At 35.6% G+C, this 17,649-nt stretch overlaps 1 protein-coding gene across 9 annotated transcripts in view; it reads left to right on the forward strand.

Annotated features, from left to right (window-relative positions):
* The first annotated feature begins 471 nt into the window (after nt 1–471).
* LOC135450478 (sodium channel protein type 2 subunit alpha-like) overlaps nt 472–17,649 on the forward strand; it is a 66,871-nt gene continuing 49,693 nt past the window's right edge. For 2 of the 9 annotated variants that reach the window (XM_064718707.1, XM_064718710.1), the window contains exons 1-4: nt 472–756; nt 8,287–8,545; nt 9,109–9,371; nt 15,328–15,644. In XM_064718707.1, coding sequence (XP_064574777.1) covers nt 15,378–15,644 — 267 coding nt within the window. In that variant the 5' untranslated portion in view covers nt 472–756; nt 8,287–8,545; nt 9,109–9,371; nt 15,328–15,377. Of the gene's footprint in view, nt 757–8,286; nt 8,546–8,804; nt 8,880–9,108; nt 9,372–9,683; nt 9,866–15,327; nt 15,645–17,649 lie in introns of those variants that run through there. The other 7 variants (XM_064718702.1, XM_064718709.1, XM_064718705.1 and 4 more) reach the window with 6 other exon arrangements.

Here is a 17,649-nt window from a genome sequence, read left to right on the forward strand (position 1 = left end):
AGCCTGTCTAAGGGAAAGACTTTGAGCTTTGATTTTACATAAGCATAGTACATTTTACACATTTGAAGGACATGAACATGGTGCCAAAAATACATGGTAGTTTTTAATAAGAAAGTATCAAGATGATTAGCAAGTTCTGCATACACCAGTTAGGGAGTCTGTTATTTACACATTCCTCTGTTCCCATGCCTTTTAAAGGAAACAGCACATTTAAAACCGAATGCTCTGTTCAATGCATACGGCCAACGGCTTTAAAATTTAATTATTTCATGCAAAAGGCATTTGGAGGGGTTGTTCAATAATCAGTGTGGCCCCGTGGGTGTGTTCTGCTCCTTGCCTGCCGGCAGCGCGGGTCAGAGCCGAGGAGGCGGCGGGCTGCAAGGCGGCAGCGCGGAGGCTCCAGGCCGGGCGGCCGCGCTCCCGGCTCGGGCTCGCCACCAGTAGGTGGAGCTGCCACGTCAGGTGCTGCGGGCTGGGCTCGTCACTGCGCCCCTGCCTCCCCTCCCGGCCCCCCTGCGCAGAATAAGCTGTTTTCTCGTATATGTTGGGTACCATAGAGTGACTGAGAACAGGAAGCGGAGGCAGAAGCAGAGAGCATTCTGGAAAGGTCTCTGTATTTTCCACCGAGAATACAGAAATTGGGATCAATTAGTAAGGCTTTGTGGATGGAAATCTGGACTGTTTCAGGAGGAGACATGTATTACATTATTTTTGGATGTTGGGCTTTGCAGTGATTTTTCATTCTCTTTCAATCAGGTAAGCTGGCAAAACGTTTCATTTTACCCATAATCAATCATGGTAACATGGTCTTTTCCACATTTTGGAATTGGATTTTTCCCTCTGGTTTGCTGTTAAGGTAGAGTCAAAGATGGAACGGGGGATTCAAAGCCATTTTGTACTGACTGATTGTGATGATGGTGTGATTTTTTTTCTTTTTAACCCTGTTAAGTCTGGTATCTGGTCTCTTAATGTGATGTTGTAATGCAGTAGTCTTCCTCACAAAATCAGATCATTTTGTTATCAAGGTATACAGCATTAATTCCAAGCATTTTATAGAAGTGACCTTGTTTCCTAGGAAGAAAAATCTAGTCATATTCAGACTTAGGATTCTGATGATTCAGGGATAAAATCTACGCTGTTTTATATATATATGGTATATATATGGTGGTATTTGAATAAATTCCCTTATTAGCTAAATTTTGTAAAAAAATACAGGGAAATATTTTCTTTTTGTGCCATTTTTTTTCATGGTTGTGTGTAGGAGAGAATGGACTCACCGCCTGTTTATTAAGCAGAGGTCCACGCCAAATGTGTAGTTCACATTTTGTCTGTATTATTACTGTCAAGCTTAATACATACTCCTTAATAGGGCTGTTTGAAGATATCAACCCAGGAATTATTATATTTCTTCATTTCATTGTCCATTCATCTATTGTCTCATTCAATTGTTAACATAATAATTAAAGCTGTCAGTTATTAAAGGTAAAAGGAAAATATCTCCTGAAGATCACTTTGATACGTGAATTCTTTTTTTCAATAGTGGTTCTACAGACACATACAGACATTAGAGATACATATGTTATATTAGTATTGATTTGGAAATTATTCCAAGAGAAAACAGTAGGAAAAAATTGCCTTGAAAAAAGCCCAAACAGCAGAATAAGGAGCCCACAATTTATAAATCACCTCCTCAATGCATATATATAAAAAAAGCAGGATTGGCTCTCAGGTGATATTCAGAGTAGCAAGCAAGGCCTGTACCTGAAGTAATGATGTGAAAGAAAGAAGTTTTTAATTTGTATTCTTTATGGTGCTTGCGGTATCCTTGTTTAACTCCAAGATAAATAATCAGTAATAATGATGCTTGTTTTAGAAACACATCACGTTTGTGCTTTCATAATCGACTTGTCAAGAAAACAGTTTCAGAAGGGACTTTTAAACTCTAACAGTTTAATATTTAATATTTGCTCTCTTTCACATCTCCATTTTGGAATGGAAGGTTGTTAAAGACAAGAATGTGAGTTCCTGCAGTAATTTGAAGATTCATAGCACCTGTTAAACAGATATGCTGTTTATTAGGCTGTGATATTTACAGAAATGATGCTTGTGTTGTCAGTTTACAATAATGAGCAGGCATTAGGTCTGATTTTATGAGCTCTGTCAATAAAGGTCGGTATTGCAAAATTCTGCATAGGTAATACTAGATGTTAGCAAAGAAAGACAATTTCACATTTTCAGTGAAGAACATGAAACAATTCCCCTGTGCTCTCTAAGGCTGTCAGAGTGGTAGTTTGGTCATTTCTGTATATTATCAGGTAACCTGGAGTGGGAAGTATCAAGGGAAAGAAGAAATCATAAAAAGTAGGGTGTGTTTAATCAATATACTGGTGACACCTTTCATGCTTTCACCTCTTTTTCTTCACAGATGGCATTAGATGAGTTAGCTTTTATGTTATGAAGGTTAGGCATGGAGAGAAATTTATTTGCCCTCAAAAGAGCAAGGATTTTTGAAGGAAAAAAGAACAGTGGGATGTAAGATGGAACTTTCTGACTGATGATATCCATTTCCTTCTGCTGCTCCCATCTCAGCCCAATATAATTTGTTGTGTGCATGCCATGTACTAATGACATTACTGGAATACCACAACTTTTGATGAATCAGTGAAGAGCAGATACTGCAAGAGAGCTATGTACAAGGCGAGCAAGTTGTGACCTTGTTCTAGAAAGTACAAATCTTGGCCCTTTTATCTATTTGCTCTTCTTGCCATAAGGTGACAAAGGAAAATAATTGCTTGAACTCTGCTTCAGTTAAACCTAAGGAGAATAAATGTAAGTTTCTGATATTTGGTATTTTATTTTTATATTTTCTGAATTCTGACAGTGATAATTGAAAGTAAGTTTCAGAAAGTTGCATTTACTCTGTTCTTTATCACAAAATTATATTTAGAAGTTAGAAATTGAATTTACAAAATTCTAGTTAGCCTATTTTCCACTCAGCATAACTCTTCTGTTTTGTTTTTTTACCTTACAGCTGTTAATCAGTAATATATACTGCTGCAATTTGCAAGATAGATTGGTTTTTTCATCCTCACTTGAATAAATAAATGCTTTAAAGCATCATAGTAAAATTGATGCCCTGCTCCTGATTAAAATCTGTGAAACCCCTTGCAATGGCTTGTCTAAGTTTGATATTGACCAACAGGACTCCCATAGGACCTTGACACTGGAGCTGGCATCATACAACCTGTTCATCTGCATCCATCAGAATTGTCTTTATGAACAGCTGGAATCTCCAGTACATTACTGTGACAGCGTTATTGCCTGACTTTCCCTGCCTTATGATGAGGTAAAGCAGGGAACAGGGATACGAGCAGCTCAGGCAGGGACTGTGATACTTGAAAATATAAATATAGAGTAGGTACAGCATATGCTCTTGAGTAACCATGTACTACTAATGTACTACCACTGTAATCCTAAATAGGAGTAAGCAAGTTAAATTCTAGGTCACAGAAGTATCCAGTTTCTCTTTTTTTTATTATGCAGCCCCAAATTATTTATTCACATTACAATCAAACAAACACAACAAACCAACTAACAACAGCAAAAAGCCCCGAAGATCCACATCTCAAACAAAAAGGATCAGATAATCCACCCCAAACCAGTGATTTCAAATTGTTGCTAACAATCCCCATCTTGGTAACGTCTTCTTACAAAAAATTGCTGCTGACTTAACTCTATCAATTAAGACAGATCACAGAATATGTTTTACAGTAAAAAATGCAACTAAAAAAGTTAATCTTTAATTAAAGAGCATATGAGGCTTTTTCACATGTAAAAGCTAAAGAAAAGGTTATTTATGATGAGATTAATTATTTGTATAGTTAATAATTCTTTATTGCTATTGCTCTTTTTTTGACTGAGTAGTTTTACTTAGGTAAGTGCAATTGTGGAGCTACCCATGTGCACAGGTCCCTTTTTCAAGCTGGAATTGTTTTTCCTGCTACTTGTTTGGGCCAACGTTGTGGATGTCATATACCCTTGTCAAATGGTCGCATTTTGAATATGCATGTATTGACTGTATAGTCCATATGCATGGGTCTGGCACATGCCAGGTGTATCAATTGCACAGATGATGTACCTGCTCAGCAAGGCTGCAGTTTCACAGGTGCTGAAGTTACTCTGTGTGTGTATAGATCAGCTGAGGAGCACAGACAGCTGACTCCCTGTCTGTGAGATGCATCAGGCACATCCTCACATTTCTCTACAAGATTTCCTCAATGAACTCAATGAGGCACACTGGAAAATCTGAGAGGATATCACAGATTCCAGTAAGGAAAATGGCTGGGATGAGCATCAGGACTACTGGTTCTGTGATCCCTTTTTCATACATACCCATTGTAACCACACAACAGGAGGATCTTGGGATAAGTATATATTGCAGGAAATAGATGTTGCTTATTTAATTTTAAGGCCCTCCTTTTCAGTGTGGAGAGGATCAATGTTCATGATCTTTTAGCATAATTTATTTTAAGACAATGTGAAGCAAGAAACTTCCTTTATCTGCTTAACCATAAAATACTATGTATGATTATATAGGATTCTAGGAAGTTGCAAGTTTGTGTTCAAATCACTACAGAAATGCAGATGAAAAAGTAAACGAGGAAATGAAATGTTCACAGGAAAAAAAGATCCTTTTATGTAGGACAACATAGCACTGTGTGGCCTGGCTAGTGTATTAATTAAGGGAAAGTCTTCCACCATTTCTCATAAATTATGTCCTTTCACTGCCTGGTAGTCTGGGAATAGAAGCAGAAATTTTTTTAGTCCATGTAGCCTGAATTTGGGGCCACATGTCCCCATTTCTTGCCTGCCTGGATTTGCATATCCTGAAAACTCTGTCCTTTCTTAGGCATTATTGTACTATCTTTTAATGTTTGGACACACTAAGGAATTCCAAATTTGTGTTGATTAAAAATATACTCATAGGAATCTAAATTTCTTGGTCCAGTTTTAAATATGTCCAAACACAAAGTTTTCAGATGTTAAATGAATGTGCTTTCTTGACAAACAACTCTCAGTGCCTTCTCAAAAGCCAGTCACAGAGGACAACTGTGTAACTGTATCAAGACTCTGATACAAGAATATTTTTATCCCTTTTTATAAATATTTCAGATATATGTGTGACAGTCTTTGAAACCTGAATGTGTATTCGTCTGTGTCCCACCTAATAATGCAGGGGTTTTTTCTCAGATGCCATTAACATGTTACCAACTTGATTTCCTTGAGAACAGGAATTTCTCCACAGTTATCACTATCAAAAACATTTACTTTTGAATGCATGTGTTCTTGTGCAGTGGCTAAATAGCAAAGATAAAACTGCTAGACTACAAACTTAGGATATTAAGTCAAAGGAATGAAGGCTCCCTATACATTTTAGCAGAGTTGACCTAACTCCACAGTGGAACTCAGGGATAGACAGATAGAAAATTATTCATATTTTCAGTAGATATTCCATTGAAAAGCACACTTTAAAGAAAAATAATGCTCTGCATCTAAGATGTGTGATAGCTTTTACATTACATAGAGGGCACTTTTAAATGATGAGTGAAGGTATACACCTAACTTACACTCTTGCACCTTATCAAGGAGCAAAATAAATTTCCCTCATCACAAACAGCTTTGAATATTTAAAAAAATTTCTTTAAGTTTATTCTTACTTAATAGCCCAATAATCTTCAAAACTTGTTAGTGACAGAAGAAGGCAAAAGTACTAGGCTTTACAGTTAGAAAGGCAATCAGTAATGATATTTTAATGTCTGAGTGGTGTAAACTTGCTGACAGAATAAGTAGGCAATTTCAAAAGGTCCCAAGAGTCCAAGGTCAGATTGAACTGAAGGAGGGCATTCCTAATGTTTACTGTCATTTAAATGAAATGTCTAAAGAAAAGCCTGTCACTGATATTTAAAGCCAAAATGCTCGCATGAAGACACTTTAGTCTCTGACCTGAGACAAAAGTTCTGACCAAAATCAATATAAATAAAATTCAACCAGTATTATGAAGGAATGTCTTACCTACTGAGTGAAGGTGTAAGTGGGCATTAAAGGAGTCTTCCTGAAAGGATTTTGCTAGCACCATTTTAAATTACTTGACATGTATTTCCTACAAATCAATTTTTTTAGTTAGTATTATAATAGGTAGAATACTAGAATTCTAGCAGCTGCTACAGCACAAGCTATCATTCCATAGCACATATCACTTAGAGCTAAAGGCTTCTACTTAGTAGAATATTTTGTTAATATACTGAAATTTCAACATTATAAGAGATAACTTTTAGAGAGATGGTAGAACTTGTAACTTATAGGCTCTGTACCTTTAGATTTATTACATGCAGGTGGAGACTAGATGTAAGTCATGCTTCCATACTCTATTTGGAAAAGATTCCAGAATTAAGGCTTGATTATGTTTTATTAGACAGTTCCATGACACCTGAATAAATGCCTTGGAGAAATCCATGCACATCTTCCATATGCTGTATTAAACCTTGGGTATAAAACACTCAATTTTCATGTTGCCTTTATGTGCGTTTTCTTCCTGGTATAGTAATGATCACATTCAACCAAGGACTCTGTGTGAGCCTCTCAAACAGAAGTTCCAATTTTTCCTCTTTGGTTTCCTAGACAACTGTCAAATTCCAAATACAGTTCATTAATCTTGTGTTACACAAAGTTTATTCTTTCATATTTTGTATTGACTTGTTTCTGCAGCATAGTAAGAGTAGGAAAGCAAGTGTTTCAGCTGCATGGTTCTTACTGATTCAATTAATTTTCCTAGTTTAGTTTGTTTCTTTTTTCTGAAATTCATAAACAAGGTTTTTTGTTCCAAGTGCATTTTTGTAAGATTCCCTAGAAAAATTTAGAAAAGAATACTACTTTACAAACAGAGCCTTCTATTTCTTTAATACAGCAAAATCAGTATTGTGATGTATTTAGTTATTGCTCACTGAAGTTTTATTGGGGCAACATCACTGGCATATTGTCCTATAATGGTCTTTATAGCAAAATCTCATTTTGAATAACCCCATTTCTTTCTTTTCCAGTTTATTGTTACATTGGGAGCTAAAAAGCATGAGGATATAGTTTGAAACATTCTTTGAAGCAATGTTATGTCTCAGAATTTGAAACATATTCTAGCCAGTCTTAGATGAAATGTTTGTGCTATATATGCAGAAGACTTCAGGAAAGAGCCCTACATGAAAGAATCTATCTAATTTGTCAATCAGGAATCACTTCTGACTAGGCCTGAGATTTTACCCATGATTCTTCTTTGAAGTTTTGCTGTAGCTACCACTTATTAGTACAGCATAACCATGATGCATAGAGGGAGAGACAAGGTTGGGGTCACATATGAAAAAGGGTTCACTGACTTGTGCTTTAATTCAAAATACAGATTTGTTGAAATTACCTGTTCTTCTAGTGTTATTAATAATTCTCACGTTAAAAATGAATTCCTCAGCATTTTGCAAACTGGCAGATATTTTACAGCTGGAGAGAAGTTACACTCCCTTTTTTGAAAATAAATGTCATATGAATGTTTAGTATTAGTGATTGTTCTTTTATTAGGAACCTCTAGAATCTCTTACATTTATTTTGAAACTTGTGAGCAGAAGCACTTAAACATTTTGTTGTATCTGACCATGAGATCAAATTTCAGCCACAGTGCTGCTTGAGAGGCAGAATCCAGATGCACCCAATAGTCAAAGGGATTGGGAAGTCCTGTCTGTACCCCCAGGGAAAGCTGCATTCAGTGTAAAATATGCGTTGGTGGATAAGTATCAATGGTGGCAGAGTCATGATTCCCTGAGGTCAGTTCTGGAGACACAGCTTTCAGATGTCTTCAGTGGAGCCTCTCCAGCAGTGACTCACCACAGCAAAATGTGCTGAATCAGTGCTTCACTCAAAATGACCAAGGCATTGAGAGAATTTGCCCTTAGCCGTCATTGGAATGAGTTTATGTTACATTATTAAACAATGGAAGCTCTAATTATGTTAACACTTATTGTATATTTGGGAAAATGCAATTCTAGATTGATAGGAAATAGTACCAGACAAATTCTAGGTTAGTTTTTGAAATATATTCTCTGTACTTGAAGTACTTGGAGATCCTCTGTCTTTAAGAGTAAGAGAAGCAGTGATCTAAAAGAAAGCTTTCACTTTTTGTTTTTCCACCTTTTGTGTTCTCTCTGACCTGATCTGTGTCTACTCAGATTTTCTTTATTTTATCTACAGAGCTTCTACTGTGGCTGTTCATGCTCACTGTATTTGGAGAAAAGTATTATTAAGAGCTGCTTTCACAAGAGCAGAGACCTAAAAGAGAGGGATGTGTTCTTCTTTTCTTCTATAGGAGTAAAAGCAAAATAACATAAAACAGTAAAAAAAAAAAAAAAAAAAGCCAGAAGCATATCTAGATGAGATATCTAAATGACAATAAATGTCTTAAAGACAGCTCATCTGAATCTCAATGCCTGAAGACGAATATGTGTAAGATGTAAGTAGACACTTTAAATTTAATGAACTGGATACCCAGATTATTAAGGACTGAAGAACACATGGCCAACCTTTGGCCAGCTCTTGTAATGACGCAAGTAATTTATATTGAAGAACCTGAAGATACTGTGTGTTTCTGGTATTATATTTCTTGGCAGGGAAGAAAAATTTTGCTGCACAAAGAAAAGCATTCGTACCAACAATCTCTATAATAGATAACTTGAAGAAGTACCCATATGTTCCTGTAAATATAGAGTTAATTAACTTCCATGCTTGCTTAAAGACAGTAAATCCATTGGGAGAAATGATACGCTGTTCAGTTCCCAAAATGACAGGTGAGAACCCTCCTGTTGGTCCAGGAGCTCCCATCTACCATGTCTTAGACCATGTCTACCAAAAACTATTCCAACAAGGCCCATTTTTCCCTGTTAGTGAAAGCATGCAGGTAAAAGATGAGGTGGAGTCTTTGAAATGCGCACTTAAAGAATATTCTTAATGTACTTTTGTTCTGTATTAGGTTTTGTGACATTACTAATTTTCAATCCTGTTTTTCTTACTTCTCAGTGCTCTTAGGCTGGAAAAATATGTCTATGTGAATATGTAGACTTACCCTTGTCTACTGTAATTAATTTTTGAGAAGCTTTGGACACAGGAACAAAGAATGAGAAAGTTTTGAATGAACTGCAGTCTTGAAGACACTTCAGGTCCCAAGGAGAAGCCTTCCCTGCCAATTCATTTTCTGCCAGAAATGCAGCGTTTTTCTTTTCACATTAGCAAAACATGCAGAGGTTAAATTCTGAGATTTGGCATTTCTTAGAAGAATAAAGGTAAGACTGTCTTTTCTTCTCTGCCAGAAATAATGTTACACTGCCAAAAATGGCTAGTTGATATTCTCTTACGTATCTTCATTAAAATACCAGTGGGAAAATGAAATTAACACCTTTATGAGGTTCAGCTATAGAAATTTGTGTTACATATATTGCATCTATTTTTCTTTAGAATTTAAGGATCTCTGATGCTGGAAGGTATTTGCAAAATGTTGATTAGAGTACAGTATTCCAATTACGTGGAATGGACTAAAAAAGAGACCCTTTCTCTTCCTCTTTAATTGCATATGGTTTTCATTTGTCCTTCTTCAGGTTTCTCCAATACTTCAAGTATTGACACTTGATCTCTTTTCACACATTCTCAGAGGAAACTCATGGTGTTAAAGAAAATACAAGGCAGGCTTACATTTAAAAAATTCCTAGAGGTTTTGGTCAACTTTATCTATAAGATAAACGGGTCAGATAATTTATTTTGGGAGTTCTACAACTTGCAGGTAGGTATCTAAAGGAATTCAGATTTATTCCTTTACATAACCTATCAATTTTTGATTAAGAACTAAGATAAGAAATAAGAACTAATTAATTCAAAAGCAAATATTGGGGAGAGGTCACAGGAAGGAAAGTGTTTTCTTCTGCTGAGGGTGGGGTTCCTAAGGTTTAGTTAATGCACTTTCACACCTAATTTCAAGTCATTACTGGGAACATGAAATAAGATTACATGTAGTACCCCTGAAGCAACTGAAGCTTTTACTACATATACTATTATTTGGAAAGGTTTCCACCTATTTTAAATCACCCCATTCTAAATTATTTTAAAGCAAGTTTTTATGAAGGAATATTATTTCTGTGACATAGCCTTATTAATTGATTTCATATTCTCATAACAAGTTTTTTTGTCTTCTGGTATTTATTAATTTTATTAATAAACACCTGGTGTAGATGTCATTATTTTTTATTTTGAATAGTTATGTAACACTAATGCCTATAGGCTACTGAGGCTGACTGCAAAATTACAGACAAAAATACAAAATACAAATGCAGTCATTGCTACAGATAAATTCTAATCTAAAAACTTACACAATGGATCAATAATAAATGATGAACTTAATGGAAAAAAGGAAAACAAATCCTATGTATTTGTCAGGGAGGACCTATTAAAAAAATTGTCAAAGATTAAATTACTAGATTAGAGTTTAAAGAGGCAGGCTCTGACCAGTTGCTAAGTTCTGAAGGCTGTTTTCACCTTTGAGGAAATCACTCCTTTCCTTGAAATACCTATTTTTATGACACCAACTTCCATGTATTCCTTGCCTTAGGACCCACGGCTAATTTTAACTGAATGTCTCTTCAGATATCTCAAAGAAATCTGCATTGCATTGCATTTACCACTGTGAACTACAGCAGTGACATTTTGAGTCTCTTTTGATCTTTTTGTAATTCCATTTTTTACTAGAATATTTTAAAGCAGTAAAAAATAGGGTAAATATGCCAAGATAAATGGTAAACAATGGTAAATGTCAATTATGAAAAGATAATGATCTGTAACTTAAAAAAGTATTTCAGACCACATTTTTCCTCATGAAATTATTCTCTGTATACAAAAGCCATGAAAACATTCAATAAAAATATTTAATTTTAGTTCTTCTCACAAGAAACTAATATTTACCTATCCTTTTCTTTCTTGAACAAACGGAAGGCAGCATTTCCTGATTTGGAATTTGATCAGAGAACAGTAATTTTACTGTCATTTACCTTCACTTCCAGAAAAATCAATACCTGAATTTTGTAAAGAAACATCCCAAACACTATGAGAGGGAGCTCAGAGGACTCATTTTTTCAGACTGTCCCAGCATATGCTGTCTTGAATCTCTTTCCTCCTTGGGACAGTAGGAGCTTGAGTTGAGGTATTTTTCTGGTATCAGCACACAAGAGCTACACTTTTAATTTCTAAACAGCAGAAAGCAATCTCTAGCTGATGCTGAGGGGGTGCCACTGGCCCTGCTGTTTCTGTCTGTCCCACTGTGGCAGACCCACCCTTTGATTTGGACTAACAGCTTTACTTCTGTTGAGACAGCTGGCCTTATTAACACCAGTGGTTTAGAGAAAAGTTTTTAATCCAGGCTTTAGCATCTGAGAGGCTGTTGCAAGGCTTGGCACAGGGGAAGATACTAGTTTCAAATTACAGCTTCTCAAATAAAAGATTAGCATAAGAAAATTAGGATAGCTGGTCATTTTACAGATTCCATTTGCTATTTTGCACTTGCTTCAAGCCTAATCAACTGTTACAGTTTTAATAGAATGAAAATCTCAGTAGTCAGCTTTTTCAAGGTTTTAGCAGGCAGTACTTTAAAGGGAAAAAACCCCAGCAAGATTTGCTATTTCTCCACCTTGAAAACTTTGAAGTGTATATGTGCAGTTTCATGCAAAATGCAGATAACCTGTTAGATAACCTGAAGATTTGAATAAACAATCGTGGTACCTACCTGGCACTTCTACTGGTACTTTCACTTTTACCATTTGCCCTATTTAAGAGATCATAAAAATAGATACCTTCAGGCCACTTCTTCTGGCTTTTTCAGAGATACAGAAAAATTAATTTGACATTGTTAGCAAAGATATTTTACTTACTTTCTGACTCATCTTCTGTAAATGATGAGAAGATTACTATATTAGAAATAAAATTTAACAAGTTATCTGTGAATATATATTATATATCCAGAGATGACTAGCTGTTATATATATGTGGACAAATATATATGTCCACAATATAACTAGCTGAAATATGTATAAAATTAAAAACATGTATGTACTGTTTATTGCTTGGTCTTATTATTTAAAGGTAGGGGCTGAAGGAAAACTGGAGAAGGACTTATAGCATGCAATGCTCAGTTACAACTAAATTGCAAAAGCATGTCTTTAATAAAGGGGAACTTCATTTTTCTAATGAAATGTATTAAATTACAGAGCATTACATATATGATATATAAACCAGAATTGTATTTCAAATACTTGAAAGTCTCTTTGCTGAGCAGCAGAAGGTACAGAGGGGCCTGGACCACATGTAGTTTTGAGACTCTTTCTTTAAAAATTGTTTTTTTAATGACAGTTTTTCTGAATTATTAGATATATTCAGAATATCTGAATTCTGCCTAATATCATTCATGTCCTGGCAGTTTATTTACCAGATAACAAGCAATTTTAAAACTAGTGAAGGAAGGAGAGGGAAGCTATCACTAACAAATGAGCAGTTTATGAATCAAGGATTGCAAAGAGCTTGTTTAGGGCTCAGTACAGGCAACAGCACAACTTCTGTTTCATTGTTCTATTAAATTAATGCATGTATAGAAACTGTAATCAGATACATATTTCTGTGTTGTTCTGTTAAGCTTTGTAACTTAAATGAAAATGCTTGAGGCATATTTAGTATAGGAAAAGCCTTCTTGTGTAATAGCAGCAGCAAAGAAAAGATATAATTGTACTAGACAGAAGTGGAGGCAGGTCTCAAATAATGTTTTCAACTCATCAGGAAAACTTTTTTTAGGGTATATTTTTTTCCCTGAAAAATACAGTAAATCCTTAAGTCTGCCAATACTTTCCCCAGTCAGTCATTGGCTCCTTTGTGGATTTCTGGAAATACAAATGCATATCCTTTAAGTGAGCACAATGCATTTTGTTACAGCATTCATAGCTGTAACTGTTAATGGTGGAAAAGCAAACAAATGCATTGCATTATAAAGACAAGAAATACACACTGATTACTTGATTTGGATGCATCTTTTGAGACTAGCTTCATAGAAAAGGCACCTAGAGTGACATGTTGAATCACAGACCTGTAAAATGGGCAATAAATAAATGAATTATTCAGAAAGACCAAGGAGAAACCTCAGGCATCTTCATAGTTCATTAATCCTGCACAAGCAAAAGTAGTAATCAAAGGACTGTATCCAGAAAATGAGTGTGCTTTTAATTCTAAAACGAAGGGACAACTTTGAGTTTAGCATCTTTATAATTAGGACTTACATTAATTTTAAAAAGAGATTAGCAAAGGCATCCATCTTGTACAAAGAAAAAAGTAGTAGTGGAAATTTCAGCATAGAAACCTGTGATAAGGTTGCATGCTGGAGACTCTGGCTGGTGTTACAATTTACTTTTTCCTTTTATATTGCATCTGTATGGCCACTCCAAGGTGTCTTTCACTCTGCACATTACATTAACTCATAGTTCTCCAGGATATTCCTTTAGAGAAATTTTCTTCTTCGTGTCTAGAGTACAGAGTATTTTAATTCTGAATTTATGGTCAGGTATCTTGGTTTTGGTCTTGTATTACTTACCTGCTTGGTGCTATAATCTACTGACTGAATTATTTTAGTGACCTCAGTGCTGATCATACACACTGATGGATGCTGTGTTGTGAACCCACTCCAGAGATTTAGACTTGAGGTGGCATAGGAACATGAGTCCTTACCATGTCATTGGATTGGTAATTCAGATTTAGGAGTATGCTGTTTTATTTCTCTCCTCTAATTTCTAACTCTAGGTTTTTCAAGCACTTTTTAACATCCCCTTCAGCCTTCACATATCTTATTTCATAAGATCATTACTGTAGCACTTTGTGTGTCTCTGTGTGTGTGGATTTCTACAAACTGCTTCAGACAGGCAAGAAGCTTTAGGAGAAGGACTATTGAATGAGTGCAAATGAGCAGAATATTATAATCAAATTTAGATGTGGCATCTCCAGGATACATATGTTGCACATTCATGAAGTAATGCAGCAAAGGCTACATGGCTTCATGTAACAGAAAACATAATTAAAGCTCATTAGTTAAGCATTGAAACTCACTCTTAAAATTGGTTCTCATAACTAACATTTTTACAACAGTATGCTGTAAACTGTTTTGAAGTAGACACCAAGTAAGGCTTTAATTTATTCCCTGGTGGCAGGACTCTTTTACCATATCTGCCTTCATCTTGCCATTCTCTCCCTCCAGCTATTCAAACCTCTCAACTATGCTGTACAGCACATCACTTTAAATAACTGATCCTGCTGCAGAAGGACTTGGAAGAGTGAAAAATAACACTGCTTTCAGTTGATGCACTGCAGGACTTCATAAAGAGACCTGCTGTACAGTAGAGAGTTCAATGCAGAGAGCAGGAAAAGGCAGCTTCATCCACCACTGGTACTAAAGCCATTCACAGTGAACCAGAGTCAGGTTTCGGATGAGTTTCAGTCTGAAATAGTACTATGACACTTGCCTTGCAAAGAATCAGAAGCAGCACCTCTTCCCATATAGCCTTAATTATACATGCTGTTTACTTTTACTTAAAAGGACTGTGGTTTTGATTCACAGCTAAAAGTCAATAAATGCAACCTAAGCTGCTCTGGGATCTAATATTAGCCTTCACCACAGTTAAGTGTCAGTAAGAAAGAATTATGCTTGTTCCTCCCATAATTCAGTTCCTGTCATTTAAACAGTTGAGCAAACCAGTTGTGCAAAATTTTTTAGTTTAATGAAAGTATTCATGTTTGTATAGTTGTATTACTGAGCTTGAAAAAATATGGAAAGATAAAATTTATTAAGTTGTAGAATGTAGGTTTACAATTTTCAGCAGTACCTCACAGAATATGCGTTTATACTTGCATTTTTGAAAAAAAAGCTGTACTGTTAAAACACTTTTATCAGCAATTTGCTCTAACTGGGAGTGTCCAAGGACACAGGCAAAGCAGTATCTGCGGGCAGAAAAAGAAATGTCTTTTTCTGGATCAGCAGGAAAAAGCTGAAAAATAATTTATTAAATATCAAAACAAATTCTGAGCAATTGATTTTAACTGCCATTCAGCCTTGAAATATGCTGCTTCTATTTCTATTTAGACCTCGAAAGAGTTTCTGACCAAATGTTGGGGTTTTTCCTATTGGTACAATCTAGCTTGCCTAAATTATTTAATTTTCTTTTATAGGTCATTCTTATGCAAGAAGCTAAAAGTAATTAAATTTGCAGGATGAAAACATGGCACAGGCACTGCTGGTACCACCTGGACCTGAAAGCTTCCGCTATTTTACTAGAGATTCTCTCGCAGCTATTGAAAAGCGTTCTGCAGAAGAAAAAGCTAAAAAGCCCAAGCAAGAACATACAGATGATGATGATGAAAATGGTCCAAAACCAAACAGTGACTTGGAGGCAGGAAAGACACTGCCATTTATTTATGGTGACATACCTCCAGGAATGGTGTCTGAACCTTTGGAAGACCTGGACCCATATTATATCAATAAAAAAGTGAGTGAATTAAGTTTTGCACAAAATAGAATATAACTTTATACACTAGAAAAGCTTAATCACAAAATATGATGGTTAGAACTATCAATCTGCTAAATATCCAGAACCATTCTTTTATTTAACAGAACTGATTTATGCTCTTCCATATTGTGACTGCCTAAATTCTCTTGAGTTACTTGCTATTTACTTCATTGTAAGGAAGATGTATCCTCCTTGGTCTTGCCTGAACTGGAGCACAGAGGGAATTTGTTTTTTTACAATGTAATGGTAAGACTGGATATGACAAAATAGATGTTCTAAGCTTGGTTTTGCAATGGAAATCGTTGTAGATAACAAGATAGCATCCACTCAAGTTAGTGAAATAGAGGACTGGAACCATATTGTTTGTTTCTGTACAGCTATAGAACATATGCAAACATATATATGGAATATTTTTATCTCTATACATGTAGCATAGAGATTCTGTAAATGTTGGCTCATATGAAACTACCACAATGCAAACAATTGCTTGAGGTGCTTGGGTTTTCTATGATACATCTCTACTGCAGAGCTGTCAATTAGAAGTCTCCAGAAGACCACGGAAAACCTTTGAGGAAGGAATTGAAAAAATACATTTTTGGTGTTCTGAAGAGTTTTCATACAGAAAGACCAGAGCAAAGAGTTATGAAATAAAAGCAATGCATCTAAGTTACACGTGTGAATGCAACATACGCAAACTCCTAATAGAGGTGCATTTCCCTTCCAATTTGCACAGCCATGCACAGTCTTCCTTTTCACATGATCCGCAAATGAGGGACTCAGAGATAGAAAAGGTAGTTCAAACAGATCCATTCAAGTAAAAAGTTTGAATTTTTACAAGTCAGGATCTGCAGTAGAGTGCATGGGTTTTGGTCTTGTAGCAATGATGCTTACAATTGGAAGCGGACGGGTGTTATTTGAGTTAAGGGAAAGACAAGGAAAAAAACAAGTATATTTCCACAGCTGGGATTAGTTGTAGTCTGTTTTAAAATCCTCCAGGGTCTGAAATAGTCCAACCTGGGAACAAGTAAAAGTACCTTTGGTCCTGCACTGATTAGAGAAAGTACAGGTGGCAGTTAGAGCCAGTTTTCCCCTATGCTCTTGTTTATTTCTGTTTGCTCCTTTGGCAGCATCAAGAGGTTCTCTCAGTTTCTGATAGACTACAAAGTGTTGAGGTGAGGAGAGTGAAAGAAGATGAACATCCCTAAATTAAAAAATGCAGGTGTTTTATGGAGAGGTACTTGGGACTATCTTTTCCCATCTCTCTGAAACAGAAAGAACTGGACACAGTTGCTCTCTTGATGGCTTGAAGTTTTCCAGGCTGTCATCAAGATAAGAAATTTGATCTTGAGCTACTATAAAAAATCAAGGCATAAAACACTTTAAACTCCAAAGAAACTTTTTTTGATAGAAAAAAATAATGCAAATAATACTGTCACTTTTGTGGCTAAATTTGTGATTGCCTTTGGTTTGCAAAACAGGTTTTAAAATTATGGCCTCATTAATGGGAACAGAAAATAAAGCAGAATCTATATGCAACTGCAAAACCTAACAGTTGCCAAAGTTAAATAAACAGTGCTGTAGATAATACAAGTATATACATTATTAAGTAAATGTAAAGAAATTAAAGTTCAAAGAAGTAGCATTGCCAAGGGTTATTTAAATTTATATGGTTTGGGTTATGACAACAGTTCCATGGAAATTCTTACAATATAATGTCAGTACTAAACCCTTTTCTCGACTAGCTACAAAACTTCAGGAATAATGTTGCATAAGTGAGTTCAGGGATAAAGTTGTCTGAACAAGTGAAGTTTCAGAAAGCGTGGAAGTTCTGAAGTATAGTTTCTAACCTCCATTGATCAGAAAAAGTAGTCAGATTTTTTGGAACAAAAGTAAAAGTTCACACTAATGATGGACTTCTTAGTATCTGAGAACAATTAGTAACCTGTAGGATCTTTAGTCACAGGTGACATCTGTGTTTATATTA

This window comes from Zonotrichia leucophrys, chromosome 7 (assembly GCF_028769735.1).
Source record: "Zonotrichia leucophrys gambelii isolate GWCS_2022_RI chromosome 7, RI_Zleu_2.0, whole genome shotgun sequence".
Classification (NCBI taxonomy): domain Eukaryota; kingdom Metazoa; phylum Chordata; class Aves; order Passeriformes; family Passerellidae; genus Zonotrichia; species Zonotrichia leucophrys.